The following is an 18,684-nucleotide window of genomic DNA, read 5'->3' as shown; positions in this document are numbered from 1 at the left end:
AATTTTGGGGGCTGGAGAGATGGCTCAGTGGTTAAGAGCATTGCCTGCTCTTCCAAAGGTCCTGAGTTCAATTCCCAGCAACCACATGGTGGCTCACAACCATCTGGAATGAGGTCTGGTGCCCTCTTCTGGCCTGCAGACATACACACAGACAGAACATTGTATACATAATAAATAAATAAATATTTTTTTTTAAAAAAAAGAATTTTACAATTTTGGTTTTGCCCAGATTACAGCTGCTCTGAGGCCACACACTGGACCCAGTCAGGAGAGGATCAGTTTTGATGACTATTGTGACCACATGGTTAATTGGGAGCTGAGGTTTGCTGCTGCCCAGTGTCACAAGAGAACATTCTACTGGGTATCACTAATTCAGGAAAAGATCAGATTTTGAAATTTCAAGAAAGTTTTTGCTGAACACATACTGCTTTTTGCACTACTGTCAAGTCAAGAACTTCTAAGTCAACCCTGTGAGTCAAAGACTATTTATTTACTCTGCACTTCTGAGAACAAAATACACCCACACATACCTGGCATTCGTAAAGCTTCTTCCTTCCCTTTTTTGCCCCTACTCCAGTTTGGCATGCAGTGAGGTGACATTTGAGAGTGCTATTTCTAGCAAACCGCTCATGACAGTTTGAACATTCAAAAGGTTTTTCACCTATTGCAAGAAAAAAAAATACATTGGTAAATTGAGAACATCAGCAAAGGCAAGGATGAGAGTTCATCATTTTGGCTATTAATTTTTTTCTTTTGCAGTGCTGGGGACTGAACCACACGCAGGCTTCATGCATGCCAGGAAAATGACCTACCACTGAGGCACACCTTTGAAACAGGGTCTATTATGTATCTCTGGCTGTCCTGAAACTTGCTTTGTAGACCAGGCTGGCCTCCAATTCTTCTGCTCCCAAGTGCTGTGATTAAAGGTGTGTACCCCTAAACCCAGATCATATCCATCTTCCCCCTTCCTCCCCGTGTGTGTGTGCGCGCGCGGCAGGATTTGTTATGTATATGAGGCTGTCCTCAAACTTTTATGGTTACTTTTCTGAGTGTGCCTCTGCCTCTCCAGGGCTGAGAATGGAGGCATGTGCCACCACATACGGCTTTCCTTTCTCTTTTTTTAAATACTGTCTCCCTATGTTCCCTATGCTGGAATTGAACTTAAAATCTGCTTCAGCCTCCCAAGTGCTACAACTACAGGAATGAACCAAATGTCTAGACTTAATTAACACATTCTTAAGGAGGGGAACACAACTTATAACCCATGTACTTTAGCATACCTAAAACTATTTTTCCTTAGATAAAAATCATGATCAATCTCTGCTTGGTGGAAATACAGAACTATCCTTTCGCTAAGCACCTGTTCTTTTTTATTTCACACTTACCACGTACCAGATCATACTTTAGGTGGCAACAGTAAAATAATAAAGACAGGGAGGCACAGAGCCACAATCTCAGTTTAGGAGAGGCCAAGGCAGAAGATTCTGAGCTTGATACAAATTCAGGTAACACAGCAAGATGCTGTCTCAAAAAGCAATAAAGCATGGTGGTGAACGCCTTCAATCCTAGCGCCAGAGATGGTTAAGTTCCGGGCCAATAATGGCTACACAGTGAGACTCTGTCTCTAACAAAACTAAAACCAAACAAAAAATAAGCTGATGCCTTGAACACTGTCATGAAAATAAATCCGAACGCTGCATCAGCGTTAAGGCGGGGCAATTCTGCCTGGAACAGAACCACCAAAGGGAGTTGATTTTAGCCAGAGCCCAGGTACAGCACTGCAGAGTGGGTGAGCAAGGAGGGAGTAACTGACTATGATAGTAGTATATCTGATATATGTATATGTGAGTGTATATGTGATATGTGTATATCTGATATATGTATATGTGAGTGTATATGTGATATGCGTATATGTGATATGTGTATATCTGATATATGTATATGTGATATGTGTATATGTGATACGTGTATGTGTGATATATGTGTATGTGATAGTAGTATGCCACCTACTATCAAGAACCAAGAGTGCAGGAGTTTAAATGAAGTGTCTGTCAAGTGGGGATGCAGGGAAAGACCATGAAGTCAATGTGTTTGCAAAATAGCACGAAGACCCAGGTTTAGTCCCTAGCACCACATAAATTGGGTGTGGGGGTTCGCATTTATAATCTCAGTACTTGGGGGGGGGGCAGTTACATCTTAAGTACAAGATCATCCTGGACAATATATTTACTGAATTCAAGGGCTACATGAAACTGTGTCTCAAAAAATGAATAAATGAGAGGCTAGAGAGAGGTCTCAACAGCTGCTCTTCCAGAGGACACAAGTGTGATTCCCAGCACACACGGCAGCTCACAGCCATCTAATAATTCCAGTTTCAGGAGATGCCTTCTAGCCTCTGTGTGCACAGACTGACTTACATGCAGGCAAAACACCCATACATATTTTTAAGGAGAGAGAAATTTTAAAAAAGAATTTTAAAAGGCACTCAAAGCAGAGTAGAGATTCCCAAGAGCTAGTTGTATAGACAGTTCTGGAGAATGTCTATATACAGAATGGACTGATACATAGATAAATGGGTCATTTCCAGCAGCAATGAATACTTCCAAGATGGATCAAAATGCTCAATGTGCTATATAACTACAGAATCAAGAACAGATTCTAGAGAAACCCCAAGTAAGACAGCAGATAGAGGAGCTAACAGTGGAAAAAGAACTGCCGAAGGATACCAAGGAAAATTAGAGTAGTCGGCAGTACAGCGGGATCAGAGGCAGGGCTTAGCCACAATGGAGCAGTTAATGTGTTCTGAATAATAGGGCTGAGGGTGTGGCTCAGCGGTAGAGTGTTTGTTTAGCCTGCACAAAGCCCTGGGTTCAACTTCCAAGCTTGTACACACACTCACTCTTTAAGAAGAAAAAGGACTGGAAGAGATTTCTAATCAGTGAGAAATCACCATCTATTGACTTTCTGTGGGGGAGAAGGCAGGAAAAGAGGAAAAAAGGGTTGCAATAAAGATGGACATGGTTCAAGTTACAAGATTCAGCACTGGCCTTTGAAGAAAAATCAAGCTGTTGGAGACGTGGGTAAAAAGAGCTATGCTAACTCAGGAGTGGAGGGAAGGGTCTTGAACACACACAGCAGGAATCTGGAGAAGCCATTAGAAAAAGGTATCAGACCAGAAATTGCCTCAATTAAGGTCTGAGACAGCACTTTCTCCAGCACTGTTCTCTAACAAGGAAGGATAAATACAAGTAGGAGCCTTCTATGCAAGAAAAGATAAGACAAGGTTCAGGCTAAGAGAGAAATCAGAAATATTGTAATAAACTGATGGGGAAGGATAAGCTGAAAGGCTTGGACGTGGAGGAACAACAATTGCCAAGCAAGAGTATGGGGATTCAAAGACAGCATAGTGTCTGCAGAGTACAGAACCTAGACGTCAGAGGCTTCACTACCCCAGTAACAAGGACATGTTGGATCTATACGACCAAAATATTCATGTAGATTGACATAAGTTACCAACTCGCAAGTTCTTCTCCCAATAAAGTCAATATAGCTTTTGTAAAGTTTGCACATGATAAAAAAATTAGGCAATACCTGATTACCCAGAATTAGTATTGATATGAGAGAACTTTTTGAGAAATACGCTCAACAAAATTATGTTTTATCAGTGCATAATTTTTCACTACCAGTGAAATCTATAAGCCTTTTGAAAAGGCAATATGAGTGGCTCAGGAAGATGCCCAGAAAGTGCCAGCAGTGCAAGCTTGAAGACCTGAGTCGGCACCCAGCTGTGGAAGAGCACAGCTGGGACTTCAGCCCTGGAGCTGATGTGGTAGCAGGGTCTTCACAGGTAGCTCTGTGGAGCCAGCCAGCCAGGCAGCCTGCGGGTGAGCTTCAGGGTCAGTGAGACTTGAAAATAAGGTGGAGAAAGTCACCTGGAGTTGATTTCTGGCTTCCACGGCGTATATATACACAGAAGTGCACTCACTCACATGTGCCACATATTCACACACCTACGCAGAAACATACACACGCTACACACAGACACACACAAGTGCTCATACGTACGTAGTAAAGGAGGAATAAAAAGCAATCTGATGTTTGCCAAGATTTTCTTTAACCTGGAAATTCTGTTCTTAAAAAATAATTACATAGGCCAGCAAGAGGGCTCAGCACTTGTTATGACTGATGAACTGAGTTCCGCCCCCGGAACCCACTGCAGGAGGAAGAAACCAACTCCTGCTAGCTGTTCTTTGATCGCCACACTCATGTGGTGGCAGGCGCACACATACCTGCAGTAAAAAGCCTTTCAAACTACATTATATGAGCATGTGTAGAGAGATAAATGTACAAGGATGCTTACTAAGCCACTCTAGTGGCAAACTCTAGTGAAAACCTTGTGTTTACTGAGAGCAACAACGATGTGCACTAAAATAATATGTAGTCACAGTTTAAAAAAAAAAAAGCCTCGTGTTTCATTTGCAATCCCAGTACTTGGGAGACTGAGGCAAAAGGATCAGCTGAGCTACATAATGAGAACTTGCCAAAAACAACAACAAAACCCCACAAAAACAAAGAAAGGTGAGTCTAAAATGAAATGGTATAAATCGGCTGCTTGCACTTCTATTCCCAGAAGTGTGTGCTTATGGTCACTTGATAATGCCAGCAATATCCCGAAGGTTAGAGGCAAACATTCTCTACCACTGACCTACTGACCCTGCCCTGCCCCCAATGTGCCAGGTGCTTTGTATGCCCAAGCAACACTCTCCAGTAAGTTCTTCTCTGGAGCCAGGAGCTACTTTTAAGAGATGTAGACTAGGACTAGAGACATGGCTCAGTGGTTAAGAGCACTGGTTGCTCATAACCATCTGTAATGAGATTTGGTGTCCTCTTCTGGCCTGCAGGCAGACATGCAAGCAACACAGTATATGTGTTGTAATAAATAAATCTTTAAAAAAGATCTAGCTAAGTTGGAAAGAATCACTTTTCCCTGCATGCTACTCGAGCTGTTTCTAAACAATTAGTTGAAATCTAGAAACAGTCATATGACTTTTGGGATGGGGGGTTGAGAAAAGGTTTCTCTGTGTGGCCTTGGCTGTCCTCGAACTTGTTCTGTAGACCAGGCTGGGCTTGAACTCAAGAGATCCACCAGTACTGGGATTAAAGGTGTGCACCACCACTGCACAGCTGACTTTTTCTGAAAGATATGTAGACTGTTAAACTTCAGTCTTTCTGTGGGATGTGTACCGTTATCCCTAATGCAAAGAAAGGGGCCTCAGTATAAAATGACCCACATGTTCACCAAACCGGTAACTGTCAGGACTGAAGCCAGAACTCAACTGTGATTTTTATTTTCTGATTCTCCTTGGAAAGCAGGGAACAACTACTTAAAAACATGTTGAAGTCACCTCAAGGTTCTTATTCAAATGGGTCTGGTATTCTTCTTCACCCTTCGCTGGCTTCCGCCAGTCACAAAGTCACTCCAACATAAAGTTCAGAGATCACCAAATCCCATGGGCCCTGCCCCTTTTCACTACTGCTGCAGCTATCTCATCTTCCGTTCTTAAGATTATTCCAAAAGATTTTTTCATCAGAGTCAGCAGGTTTTATCTCACATCAACCTACTGTGCCAGTCACTGCTCTAAATAGAAACCTGACCCTTCTGCTTTCATATTTAAGCCTGCAAGGCGATGTTCATTCAGCTTGCTTCTGTACTAAATGGACCCTACAGTGAGCATATGGTTCTAGAATTTACAACTAATAAAATCAAATAAGTTAACTTGATATCTCATATGAAGTTCTTCACGCTGCTAAATCAAAAGCACAGGGTGGAAGTCCCTTCTCTCACTGCTCACACTTATTTTGCCCATAAACCATTTGTAGATCCCCCATATGTCACCCAGGAGGCCTGCTCTAGCAATCTCTTGGTATTCCTTTACTTTGACCCAACTCTGCAATCATCCACCCTTCTGCTAGTAAAGCAAACAACTTGCTTTCATACTCTCCTCTATGCCTGTGTCTTCTTTTGCTTGAACACCTGTTCCCACACTACTTTTCCTGTGGGCCATCATCACTGGGGCTGCATCTGATTCCTCAATTTCTATTAGTGAGCTACAAGGGACTTTGGGCAGTGGGATAATTAAGGAAGGAAGGAGGGAGGGAGGGAGGGAGTCTACTTGTAACAAGACTTGGGCACAACTGTCTAGAAATCCAACCCTTAGCAGCTGGCAGTAACTTGCTTTCTCTTACTATATGGGGTTTAGAGCCTAGTAAAAGTTTAAGTCACTGGCAGTAGGTCCTGTGCTTGACTTAGGAAATCTAGCAAGGAACGCTCAAGGAGTTAAAGCAAGGACAAGGAATCAAATGTGTGTGCGGGTAGGAGGGTAGGGAAATGACACAGAACTACAGTGACCAAAGAAAGACTTCCAGGGATCTCTTCAAGGTTGGGACAGTTCTTAGAAGAAATAGTATGCCTCACCTCCCTTCGCCGTCTACTAGTCCTGAGATATTTGCCACTAAGAGAGGTAGAGGATGACAGACACAGATGACTATCTTTTTCTGGCTCAAAAATATATATGACTTCTTGAAGTAACGTGTCTGCTGCACAGACAATAATAGGGCCTGAGCTGCACCCCAGACACCATGTAAAAAACCAGGAATGGCAGTGTGGGTATGGAGCCCCAGCACTTGGCCAGGGGGAGGAGTGCAGGCAGATCCCTGAAGCTCCATGACTAGTCAGCTTCACTGAACAGATTAACTTCAGATTCAGTGAGGCTCTGCTTCCAAAAATAAAGTTGAAAAGCAATTACCAAGGAAAGACTCAACCATCTCTGGCTTCCACACATGCAGGAACACTCCAGGTATGCACAGACCCACATGTCCACTCAACACCCACAGAATACAGCACACTCTCAAGACGATTAAATGTACGCCCCCCAAAAGCAGAAAAAAATAAAAATGTTAAGATTGCTTATAAATGTCTATGTAACATTAACATGGGAAACAAAAATAGAATAAAGTCATACTATAATTAGGATTTAATAATTCATGGTACTTAGCAAATAAATGTTTTACATACTTCTTTGAAGAATATAAACAAGGGTAAGACATAAGATGACAATCATCTTCAAGGTTGACAAATGATTTGTAATTTAAAGCATCAAATATTTCAGCTGGGCGGTGGTAGCTCACGCCTTTAATCCCAGCAGAAGCAGGTAGATCTCTGTGAGTTCAAGGCCAGCCTGGTCAACAGAGTAAGTTCCAAGACAGGCTCCAAAGCTACACAGAGAAACCCTGTCTTGAAAAACCAAACACAGGATTTAGACTTCAAGACAATGTAGAAAAAAATATACTTCAAAGTTTTGCTAATTACCTGTATGTTTTCGAAGGTGTTCTTTAAAGTGTCCAAAGTGGTCAAACTGTTTGTCACAGTACTGGCAAATATGAATTTTCTTCCCAGCTCTTTGCTTCTTACTCAGCCCACCTTCCTCGAGGTGGTAGCAGTTTAGGTGCTGCTTCCAAGCACTCTCGCGGAGATACCTTTTATTGCATATGTCACACTTGAAACTCTCAGTGGAGTGTGATTTCATGTGTTCCTTAAAATGGTAAAACAATTTAAAGGAACGGTTACATTTCTCACAATGGAACAAGTCCTTCACATGTGACAGCTGAAGCTCCACAATTTCAATGCCTTCTACCTGTTTGCTTATGGGGTCGGGCGCACAGTCATCTTCACTAAGCTGTCCTTTGCCTTCACCTTGGCGGTACTTGCTGGTAATGTCTGCCAGCAGTGCGAGCGCAGAGTCATCCGAGGAGCCTGTCTGAATGTACTTTATAGACTGCTTGGCGGAAGCAACCTCCTCCAATGTCTCCACGCTTTCATCTTCTACTTCAATCGTGCCTTCAGCAATCTCCACCTCAATTTCCACAGGCTCTGATCCTGCAGACGGCAAGGATTCAGTGATAACATTCGAAGTTTCTGCAATCTTTCTTTTTTTTGCCTCATTTTTCCCTGTGGGATTTTCCTCTACGGGAGCCGAATTTTCTTTGTTCCTGAAAAGTATAAATTAAGAGCTTAAAAAAAACTATGAAAATAAAAATTAAACTAAAATCTATAAAATCATAGAATTCTTTGAAAAAATAAACTAAATTTAAGTGGAAGGCAGAAAACAAAATTGGACAGCCTATACTGGATCAATTTTAAGATTTCCTAAAAGCTGTAACGATTAAGGCAATGATGATATTGTACAGATAAGCAAAGGTTAATGGAACATGACAAAGTCCAAAAACAAATACTTATGAAATTAACTTCTGAAAAGAAAATTGTTCACAATGACTCAATGGAGACTCTTTTTAAAAGTGCTGATGCTTAGCTGGGCGGTGGTGCTGCATGCCTGTAATCCCAGCACTCAGAAGGCAGAGGTGGGCGGATCTCTATGAGTTTGAGGCCAGACTGGTCTATAGAGCGAGTGCCAGGACAGCTAGGGCTGTTACACAGAGAAACCCTGTCTCAAAAAACAAACGAACAACAAAACCCAACAACAACAACAAAGTGGTGATGATGGAATATCTGGTATGTGTATCAGAAAATTTCAACCTTTAAACTCAGATCATTTATAAATAAGAACTCTAATTGGATCACAGATTAAAATGTGAGAACTAAAATTATTAAATTTCTAGAAAACAAGGGAAAAAGTCTTAGCCAGAGGCCCACCCAGCTTTGCCTCCCCACTGCCAATCTTCATGCTGAAATTACATGAAAGCCTATAAGATACAATACTGTGACAACAGGGCATCAAATGTCCAGGGTGGGCTCTTTAAAAAGAAATCACTGCAAATCAAGCCTGGAACAAGGAAGGCATGTATGTATCTGTCATCCTCATCCAGAAAACAGAGAGGAATGCTCAACCAGACGCTCCAAAACCTGAAAGCGAAGATTTCTCACTGCTGTCACAGGTGGGCTGAAAACATGCAGCTTCTAGGGTGCTTGAAACCAGAAGCAGATGTGCCTTGTGTACTGGCAGTCTGTCACCGCCCACATCTGTCTCTACCTTCTCCCTTCCCCTCTATCCTGATTTCAACTGCTTTACGGAAAAACAAAATTCATGGTGGAACAAAAATCTTTTAGAGACATGGGAACTAAGGAACTCGGGAAAAGGAGGCAGTTTCTAGTCAAAGACTGAGGATTTAGACTTGAGATCCTCATCACAACTGCACGCTATAATTCTTCTAAAAAGAAGCAATAAGCATGCTGTTGGTCACATACTGGAACTGACACCCAACCTTTGGAAAGCTGAAGTCTGACAGTCTAAAAGTCTCATTTCCTATCGAGTCAACCAGACTTTGTGACTAATATGGTAACAAGTGTCCCACAAGTATCTTTGGTCAGTCAGGACACAAGTATCTTTGGTCAGTCAGGAAGAAATGCTTAATTTGACAAAGTAGCTGGCTTTCTGTTGCAGGTGCTCAGCCTCAACCAGATTTATGAAAGTCAAAACACACACAGCGGCTAAGGTTGGTAGGCTGTCCTTACAGCTCTTGCCAACATTCCTCATGATTTATCTTGCTATATTTTTACTGACACACAAGCTGTTGCCAGTGGCTTAACTATTTGGTGAGCTAACTTGAAAGGCAGTGCACACTCAAGACACCTACTTCCAAAGCTGCAATCACAGGGAAAAGAGTCGTTTCGCAAACTTCCTGAGTTACTCATTTAGAGGTCCATGTATATTATAAATGGCTGTTCTCAATAAGACTAACTCTAAGCAGTCTATTAAACAAGTCTGCTTTGCCCAGACTGCCACCGTTACACCAAGAGCCAACATTCTGAATGTGTTAATACATTTGTTATCACAGACTGGTCTTAGAGGAAAAGACGCTCTTTCTGATGCAGACTTCACCTCTGACTTTTGCTACCGCCTAAGAGATCGCATGTCTTACTGTAAAGATGTGACATGGCTGCATGCAGGATGCTACTACTTACTGACTGACACTGATCTGGGAGCTATGTGTGGTGGCTTCACCCTGATAAGCTTCTCAAGTTATTCTGCTGCTGCTCCAGTCTGACCAGCTGCTTCAAGGCTCAGAGCTGCTCCTTGAATATCACATCACGCCTGGCTTCCTGGACTAGCTAGTCTGAAAATGGTACCTCTTTTAAATCACAAAAGCACTGTAATAACTGGTTAATAGAAAGAGGTTAGTCTCTTACGCTTCCTACCTCCCACAGATACTGATATGCAAATTATTACAATAACCTCCTCAAACACTGACTCAAATAGTTTCCCACTCAACTTCCCTCACCTCCTCCTTGTCCAAAAATCTGAGTAAGGCAGGTTGATGGCCAAGTTCAGCTGTCCCCATACAGGGGTCAGCTCTTCTCAGCTGCTTCCTGAGTAATGAAGACCATGGAAAGGATGGGAAGCTCCAGTAAACCTAATTAGACGCAGGGCGTTGGTGGCGCACGCCTTTAATCCCAGCACTCGGGAGGCAAAGGCAAGCGGATCTCTGTGAGTTCGAGGCCAGCCTGGTCTACAAGAGCTAGTTCCAGGACAGGAACCAAAACAAAAGCTACGGAGAAACCCTGTCTCGAAAAATCCAAAAACAACACAAAACAAACAACCTAATTAGACAATTTAGGATTCTGCCCTGGATAGTCTTTGACATTATTTTTCTCCAATAGTAATTCCGGGACAAAGTAATTATCGCTTCCAGGAAATAATCAAATAAGGGCTTAAAGGATTCTTACTCAATTCTAGTTTAGTTATCTGGATTCTGTTATTAGAACGACACCATCTTATCATAAGAACAAATCAGCTCATTTATAAGGGCACACATGAGGCCAAATGGGTCTCTAAATTTTTAAGTACAAGGTAGGCGAATGATGTTTACTCAAATTCTGTTAATAGTAGTCTTAAATAAGCCCAATACGTGAAAAACTGAATGAACGGACTAAGTCACAGTTCCTACTGGTAGATCAGAGTGACTAGTGATTGAGAGGTTAATTATGAGAAAAAATTACCAGAAGCCAAGATAATATAGAAACGAGTATTTCTAGGAAACAACTTTTCATGGATCTCTCAGGCTGGTACATGACTTACAAAGACATAAATGGCCCTTTATTTTGGATCTGCTTACAAAGTTGTTTATACACATAACATCTTGAAAACAAAGTCTTTCCTATTTCAGAGTGTAAGGTAGATAAAGATAATGTCTACAATGATATCAATGAATTTCAAAACTGATGGAATTAGGTAAGTATGTACCTACCATATATGTATATAAAATTTTAGAAAATGTTAATGATGGGACTTGTGGTAAGAGTAGACTGGTATGATCATTAAGACTGGGAAGGAGGACTGGATTACAAAATGAAGAAACAGAAGAGTGCCATATTCATGAACTTGATAGTGATAATGGTTTTATGGGTATGTTAAAACTGCATATTTTTAAAGTCTTTACTTACAATTTTTTATTCCATGTAATCATTTCATTTTATGCATTTTGCCTACATGTATGTATGTATACCACATACATGCATAGTGTTTGCAGAGGTCAGAAGGGGGAAACAGATTTCCTGAAATGTTCCCAGAATGTTCCTGGAATGAAAGGGATGGCTGTGAACCACCACATGGGAACTGGGAACTGAACCCAGGTGCTCTGCAAGAGCGGCAAACGCTCTTAATCACTGAGTCATTTCTCCAGTCCCTAAATCGTTGCTTTTTATAATTTATGTTGTTTACATTTATGCCCATGCACTACATGCTTGCCTTATGCCCACAGAAGCCAGAAGAGGGCATCAGATACCCTGGAACGAGAGTTACAAATGAGTGAGTCACCATGCAGGTCTAGGGCTCAAACCTGGGTCCTCTGGGTCACCGCTCCAGCCCCTTCCAACTACATACTTTAAATAAGGTTTGATATCTGCAGAAGTAACACATATTTGTCAGAGTAAGCCTTATTAAAACTTCAAAAAGAGGGCTGATGAGAAGGCTCCACTGGTTAAGGTGCTTGCTGCCATACCTGATGATGTGAGTTCTGTGAAGGTCCAAAAACGTGAGCCTATTTCCACCTTGTCTGATGGTCAGAGTTGGAGGTTGCTTAAAACTGCTGACACGTACTGATGAGGGTGTGGTTACTTGGTTCTTTTGACATTAAGTAAATCCATTCCATCCTGACGGATGGTCAAGATATAAAAGAGTACTTCTGCTCCTTCTTTTGTAATATGAGGTTACCTGGGGAATGGTACTTGGTCTAGGGTAGCTTCACGGCCTAAACAACAAAATACTAACAATGCCTTGATGTTTCAAAGTGTTAAAGCAACTGACCTGACCTTTGTATCATATTAAAGAAATCTTTTGTTGCCTTCTTCCCCCTTTTGTATTGGGGTATAAAAGCATATGAATATTAAACACAGGTGATTTCAGTTTTCACTGGAATGCCCTCGAGGTACTATTCTATGGTTTATGCTTTATTATTTTTCACGCGTCTTCATATTCTTTACTTATATTTCTAAATCCCCACACCTACCCTGACAACTGGTATTTTTCTAGAAGCTGGTCCCCGACAGAGTTCGAACACTAGGACTCGCACAATACAAAGAAATAATCAACTACTCCAATCTGTTCTCTGACCTCTGGCATTTGTGCTGGGGCCCATGCACCCCCACATACATACACACACAATAAATAAATGTGGTTAAAGTTTTACAAAATTAAATGATAAGACTTATACACACATACATACTCTTATCAGAATAACAAATGTTCATTAGAGGAGTTAGCAAACTGACCTAAGGGCAACTTATGCCAACAACGCTTTATTAAAGTCACCTCATTCATTTACACACTGCATGGATAACACAAGTATAATATATTAGCTATTTCTCTTTAAAAAAATGTTTGCTGGGCTGGCAAGATGGCTCAGTGGATAAAGGCACTTGCTGAGCAAGGTGGAGGAAGAGATCAGCTCCACAAAGCTGTCCTCTCAGCTGTTAGTGGATGGGGGACGACTGTAACTTGCCATCATCAAGTGCTGTGGGATAATGCTTTTGTGCACTGTAAAGATTTGTCACTCATATTGATTTAATAAAACGCTGACTGGAAGCTGGGTGGTAGTGGCGTATGCCTTTAATCCCAGCACTTGGGAGGCAGAGGCAAGCTCTTTAGAGTCTGAAGCTAACCTAGTCTACATAGTGAGCTCTAGGACAGTCAGAGCCACAAAGAAAGACCTTGTCTCAAAAACAACCCCCACCAAAAAAAAAAAAAAAAAAGAAAAAGAAAAAAAGCCAGAAAGAACAAAGTAAACAAACAATAGCAAACCCAACTATGTCATCAAGATGGGCAAATGGGTATCATATGTAAATTACACATCAAGAGGAAAAAATGAAAAAAATCCATATGGCAACTGCATTTCTCAATTGAGTTTTAATGTTATTTCAACAATGTAAAATAAGGCCTTAGTGTCTAGTCTAGTTCTCAGTACCACTTTATACTATATTCCTAATTCCTTTCTTGTAAATGTTAAAAGGAGTACTGTATATACCTTTGTCTGCAAAAAAATAAATATAACACCCATCAATTGTTCTTTTAAGAAGTAAATTTAACCAAAACTAAACCTTCATTCTTAAACTGTCTAGTCCATTAAACTTACATAATTAATGTTTGTTTTTGCAGCACTGGGGACTTGCCTGCCAAACCTGTAACCCATAATAAAGTATATATTTAGTTACTAATTTATATTCCTTTTCCAGGTGACAAACACTTGTTCTAGTAATACAAATTTTGAAAGTTCATTTCAGCAGGCTTTAACTATCTAAGAATGATTTTAACATCAACTCACTGTAATCATTTCAGGTATTTTTAGCAACTGAAGTCTGTATCAATTTTACTTAAACTAAGTTATTACACTGTCTAGTCATTCATTTAAGAGAACATCTCTATTTTGAAAGATGTCAAAACCATTTTATTGAAAAGGAAGAAACTGGCTGGGCTGTGGTGACATGTGCTTTTAACCCCAGCACTCAGGAGAGATGGGAGGCAGAAACAGGACCCCTATGTGCTTACGGGCCAGGTGGGCTCAAATACAAAGAGCAACAGAGAAAGCAGAGATGTTTGGAAGTGGGCAACTATTTGAGTACTTCCTTAAAGTAGGTGGTGATTTTTTATTTGTGAGTTAATTAGAATGAAGTGATTTTTCTTTTAAAAATTTAAGTAAAAGTTTAAAGATAGAGACCCTGCCACAACAAGGAGAAAGCCACAACTACAAGAACTGTGCTCTGACCTCCACACCTGCACCACGAAACACACACTCAGACGTGTGCTCCACTTTTCTGCTGTCTAGTGTCCACATACTACTAATGACTGTAAACAGGAAAAAGCTCCCACACAACACAAATCTGAAACTGTGCCATCTATGTACGAGCCTCACGCACACCTTTATCTTACTAATCAATTTCGGATCATCTATCTCTGCTGATGTGGATTGGCACCCACTCACAAACGCCTCCGCACTATGTACCAGGTGTTAGCTTTCAGAACGGAGATACACCAAGTTCTTATCAGAAAAGTTCAATTGTGAACTGTCATATTAACTAAAAGAAATGTTACTGGAGTCTGGAGAGGTGGCTCCGAAGCTAAGAGCACTATTTGTTCTTCCACAGAACCTGGGTTCGATCCCAACACCCACGTGGCAGCAGCTCACAAACATTTCTAACTGTGGTCCTCTTAGGCTTCTGGAAGCACCTCATGCACATGGTGTAGACATACATGCACATAAAACACCCATACACATAAAATAAAAATTTAAAAAATGATGCTTATGAACAATCATAGTTCAAGTTTTTCCTAGATTTATTCCCAATTTTATCTTCTGACTAAACCATACCAGTGAGTTGGAATGAATAGTTTTGTTCCTGCAGGAAAACAACCTGCAAAACTATTTGTTGACATGCTAATGGACTATACTAAAATAAATAAGAAATAATCTACTAATCATTTAAAAAGCAAACAACAAGCCGGGCGATGGTGGCGCACGCCTTTAATCCCAGCACTCGGGAGGCAGAGGCAGGCGGATCTCTGTGAGTTCGAGGCCAGCCTGGTCTACAGAGCTAGTTCCAGGACAGGCTCCAAAGCCACAGAGAAACCCTGTCTCGGAAAAACAACAACAACAAAAAAGCAAACAACAGGAGGAAAGAGAAAGCCAAATAGTACCAGGAGGCACCAGTGAAGTAACAGTGTGCACGTTTAGAACCCTACATTGCATACACCGCTGTGCACTTTACAGTGAAGTAGCAGTGTGCACGTTTAGAACACTACACTGCATACACCGCTGTGCACTTTACAGTGAAGTAGCAGTGTGCACGTTTAGAACACTACACTGCATACACCGCTGTGCACTTTACAGTGAAGTAGCAGTGTGCACGTTTAGAACACTACACTGCATACACCGCTGTGCACTTTACAGTGAAGTAACAGTGTGCACGTTTAGAACACTACACTGCATACACCGCTGTGCACTTTACAGTGAAGTAACAGTGTGCACGTTTAGAACACTACACTGCATACACCGCTGTGCACTTTACAGTGAAGTAACAGTGTGCACGTTTAGAACACTACACTGCATACACCGCTGTGCACTTTACAGTGAAGTAACAGTGTGCACGTTTAGAACACTACACTGCATACACCGCTGTGCACTTTACAGTGAAGTAACAGTGTGCACGTTTAGAACACTACACTGCATACACCGCTGTGCACTTTACAGTGAAGTAGCAGTGTGCACGTTTAGAACACTACACTGCATACACCGCTGTGCACTTTACAGGCATTACGCCTCACAAACAATTCTTTGAAGGAAGTTGCATCATTATATCATCTGATGGGCTGAGTACTTCATTAAGGTCAGTGATAGAGCTAGGGTAACCTAGAGCAATACCAGAGCCCTCGGCTTACCCTTTACACTGCTTCAAATGAAGGTGCTGAGATTTGATCATTGTAACCCTTAGTGGTTTTTGAAAACACAGAAGAAACTCTGTGTTTTAATACCAAGTGGTACCCCTTAGCAATGGACCTGTTTTCATGCTACAATACCACTGAACACTATCTTTTTTTCCCTTTGTGGTGGACATATCAGAAGTCAGATGGAGGTTTAAGTCATCTGGAGTTTATAACAAGTTTATATAAATACATTTAGATTACAATAGCTCTAATTTGGCCACTGAGGTGGCTGTAATAGAACTGGCCTCCAGAGGCTCCTAGGTTTCCCACCATGATGATAATGGACTAAACCTCTGAATGTAAGGCAATTCAATGCTTTCCTTTTTGTTGCCATGGTCATGGTGTCTTCTCACAGTACTAGAACTTTAACTAAGAAGTCATTACCAATAGGTAAGCCATGACTTACCCTCATCTAGCCTACTGATTTTTATTAGTATTCCCAGTACTAATAATTATCAATCAAATCCAGCTGAAGAGAGTCCCGAGACCACCCTGAAGACCTGCCTAGACATGCTATTTTACTTTTTATTTTAATTTTTTGGTTTCTCGAGACAGGGTTTCTCTATATATCTTTGGCTGTACTAGAACTCAATTCCGTAGACCAGGCTGGCCTCAAACTCAAACAGAGACCTGCCTGCTTCTGTTTCCTGAGTGCTGGGATTAAAGGTGTGCGTGACCACGCCTGACTCAGACACGCTATTTTAATCATTTTAATGAGTTTTTACTTGAGAAATCAATGCAAATGGAAAGCATAATCAATATCCAAAATTTTCCTACTTTCAGAACATCACTACTTAATGCTATGACACAGTACAGTCTTGACTATCAGTTAGCATTTCTGAAGAAGTAACCATTACCGGACTTCAAGGGCTTTAATAGCTTCCAGCATCTGTAGAAACTCTGCTGCTTTCCACACATCATTAGCTTCCTCTTCTCCTTGTATCATTAGTTTTGCTGTGTACGTGAACTCAATCAAGTGACGAAAAGCCATTTTACTGACCCCTGTAAAAAGATGCACAGTACACTTAGCTCACGGCAACTCAAACTGCAGAATGCACAGCAAAGAGGAAAGCACATGGGATTTGATTACTTGTCATTTCCTCATCATCACAATTAATAGACTACTCACCAAGTAAGATCTCATGCTCCCCTTCCAGCCCTGAGGAGCCCACTCCAGCCACCGCCACATACTTTTTAATGTTTACTTTTAAATTATGTGTCTGTGTAAACCAGAAACAATGGCTCCCTGAAGCTAGAGTAGCAAGTGGTTGTGAGTCACTTGATGGAGGAGCTGGGAATTGAACTTGGGTCTTTGGAAAAGCAATACTCTTTTAGCTGCTGAGCCACCTCTCCAACCCCCACCCCTCAATTATGAGTTTGACCATTTCAGAAAGTTATTTAAGTAGATATTTTATCACTTATCTTTCTTTAACTGTCTTAATTTAACATGTTTTCAAGGTTTATTCATGTTGTATACAGCAGAATTTTTAAAGGCTGACCAGTATCCTATTTTGTGTACATAAAAATTCCCTTTATTCATTAGAACATTCATTCCATGTTCTGCTGATGAACATTTAGGTCATCTCCACATGTTAGCTACTATGAATGGTCCTAAAAAGAATGTAAACAAACAATTAAAGAAATTGTAAGGGCTGGAGAGAGTGCTCAGAGGTTAAGAACACTGCCTGCTCTTCCAGAGGTTCTGAGTTCACTTCCCAGCAACCACATGGTGGCTCACAACCATCTGTAATGAGACCTGATGGCCTCTTCTGTCTGTCGTGCAGGCACACACACAGGCAGAACACTATAACATAATAAAAAAAATAAAAAATAATTTCTAAATTTTATTACAACTATTGTATGTGACGTGTCACAGTGTGCCTGGGGAGGTCAAAGGTGGGTTTCAAGAACTGAACTCGGGTTGTCAGGCCTGCACTCTATCTGCTGTTCACTGAACCATCTCGCTGGCCGAGGAGCACAACTTCCTCAAGATCCTGATGCCAATTCTTTTGCATGGACGCTCAGATGTGGAACTACTGGTTTATATGTGATGTGGCTTAAAGATGAAAGCTCATGTGTTAGCAGCCTGGCCCCCAGCTGGTGGCATGTTACTCAGACTGGATCCTGAGAATGCTTATTCAAAGCTGAATGGACTACTAAAGAGACAGGCCTTAGTTATTCTATCCACCCTGCAGACTTTGTGCAGCTTCAACTGTTTGAATTCTTTTTTGTTGTTGTTTTTCGAGACAAGGTTTCTCTGTAGCTTTGGAGCCTGTCCTGGAACTCTGCCTGCCTCTGCCTCCCAAGTGCTGGGATTAAAGGCATGCACCACCAGTGCCCAGCTTGAAATTTTTTTAAACTCAAACATGGACAAGAACATTTATGTGCCAACAAAGTTTTAGTTACATTGCATAGCAAGAGCTCAATAAATGCACACTTCTTTAAACTGGACTTTAAAGAAGGGCTGGTTGGAGGAAGGTCTTTCCTCGCTTACAAACCGCCAGGAGAGTGGCTGTAGGCCTCTGCTTCAGCACTGCACTGGGTCAAGGTGCTCTGCCTTACTACAACCTCTGGACCTGAGCCAAGGCAACTCTCCTCCCCGGAAAGCTCTTCAATACATATGGCGCTTCTACTTTAAGATTTGGAACGCTTCCCATCTTTCACAGTGGCCACACTCACTTCTCTCATCACCCCG

General features: G+C 41.4%; 2 protein-coding genes across 8 annotated transcripts in view; one reads left to right on the top strand and one right to left on the bottom strand.

Moving 5' to 3' along the window:
* Positions 1–18,684, top strand: part of Tmem267 (transmembrane protein 267) — a 234,166-nt gene that overhangs the window by 153,718 nt on the left and 61,764 nt on the right. The gene's annotated exons all lie outside the window — the stretch shown is intronic.
* Positions 1–18,684, bottom strand: part of Znf131 (zinc finger protein 131) — a 35,263-nt gene that overhangs the window by 3,797 nt on the left and 12,782 nt on the right. For 4 of the 7 annotated variants that reach the window (XM_075975980.1, XM_075975986.1, XM_075975981.1 and 1 more), the window contains exons 4-6: positions 16,847–16,991; positions 7,370–8,049; positions 531–661 (exon numbers count right to left, since the gene is read on the bottom strand). In XM_075975980.1, the coding sequence (XP_075832095.1) occupies positions 531–661; positions 7,370–8,049; positions 16,847–16,991 (956 nt within the window). The remainder of the gene's footprint in view (positions 1–530; positions 662–7,369; positions 8,050–16,846; positions 16,992–18,684) is intronic. The other 3 variants (XM_075975984.1, XM_075975985.1, XM_075975982.1) reach the window with 1 other exon arrangement.

Source organism: Microtus pennsylvanicus, chromosome 6, assembly GCF_037038515.1.
Source record: "Microtus pennsylvanicus isolate mMicPen1 chromosome 6, mMicPen1.hap1, whole genome shotgun sequence".
NCBI lineage: Eukaryota > Metazoa > Chordata > Mammalia > Rodentia > Cricetidae > Microtus > Microtus pennsylvanicus.
The sequence above is the reverse complement of the archived record's forward strand: the minus strand, read 5'-3'. Positions and strand labels throughout refer to the sequence as shown.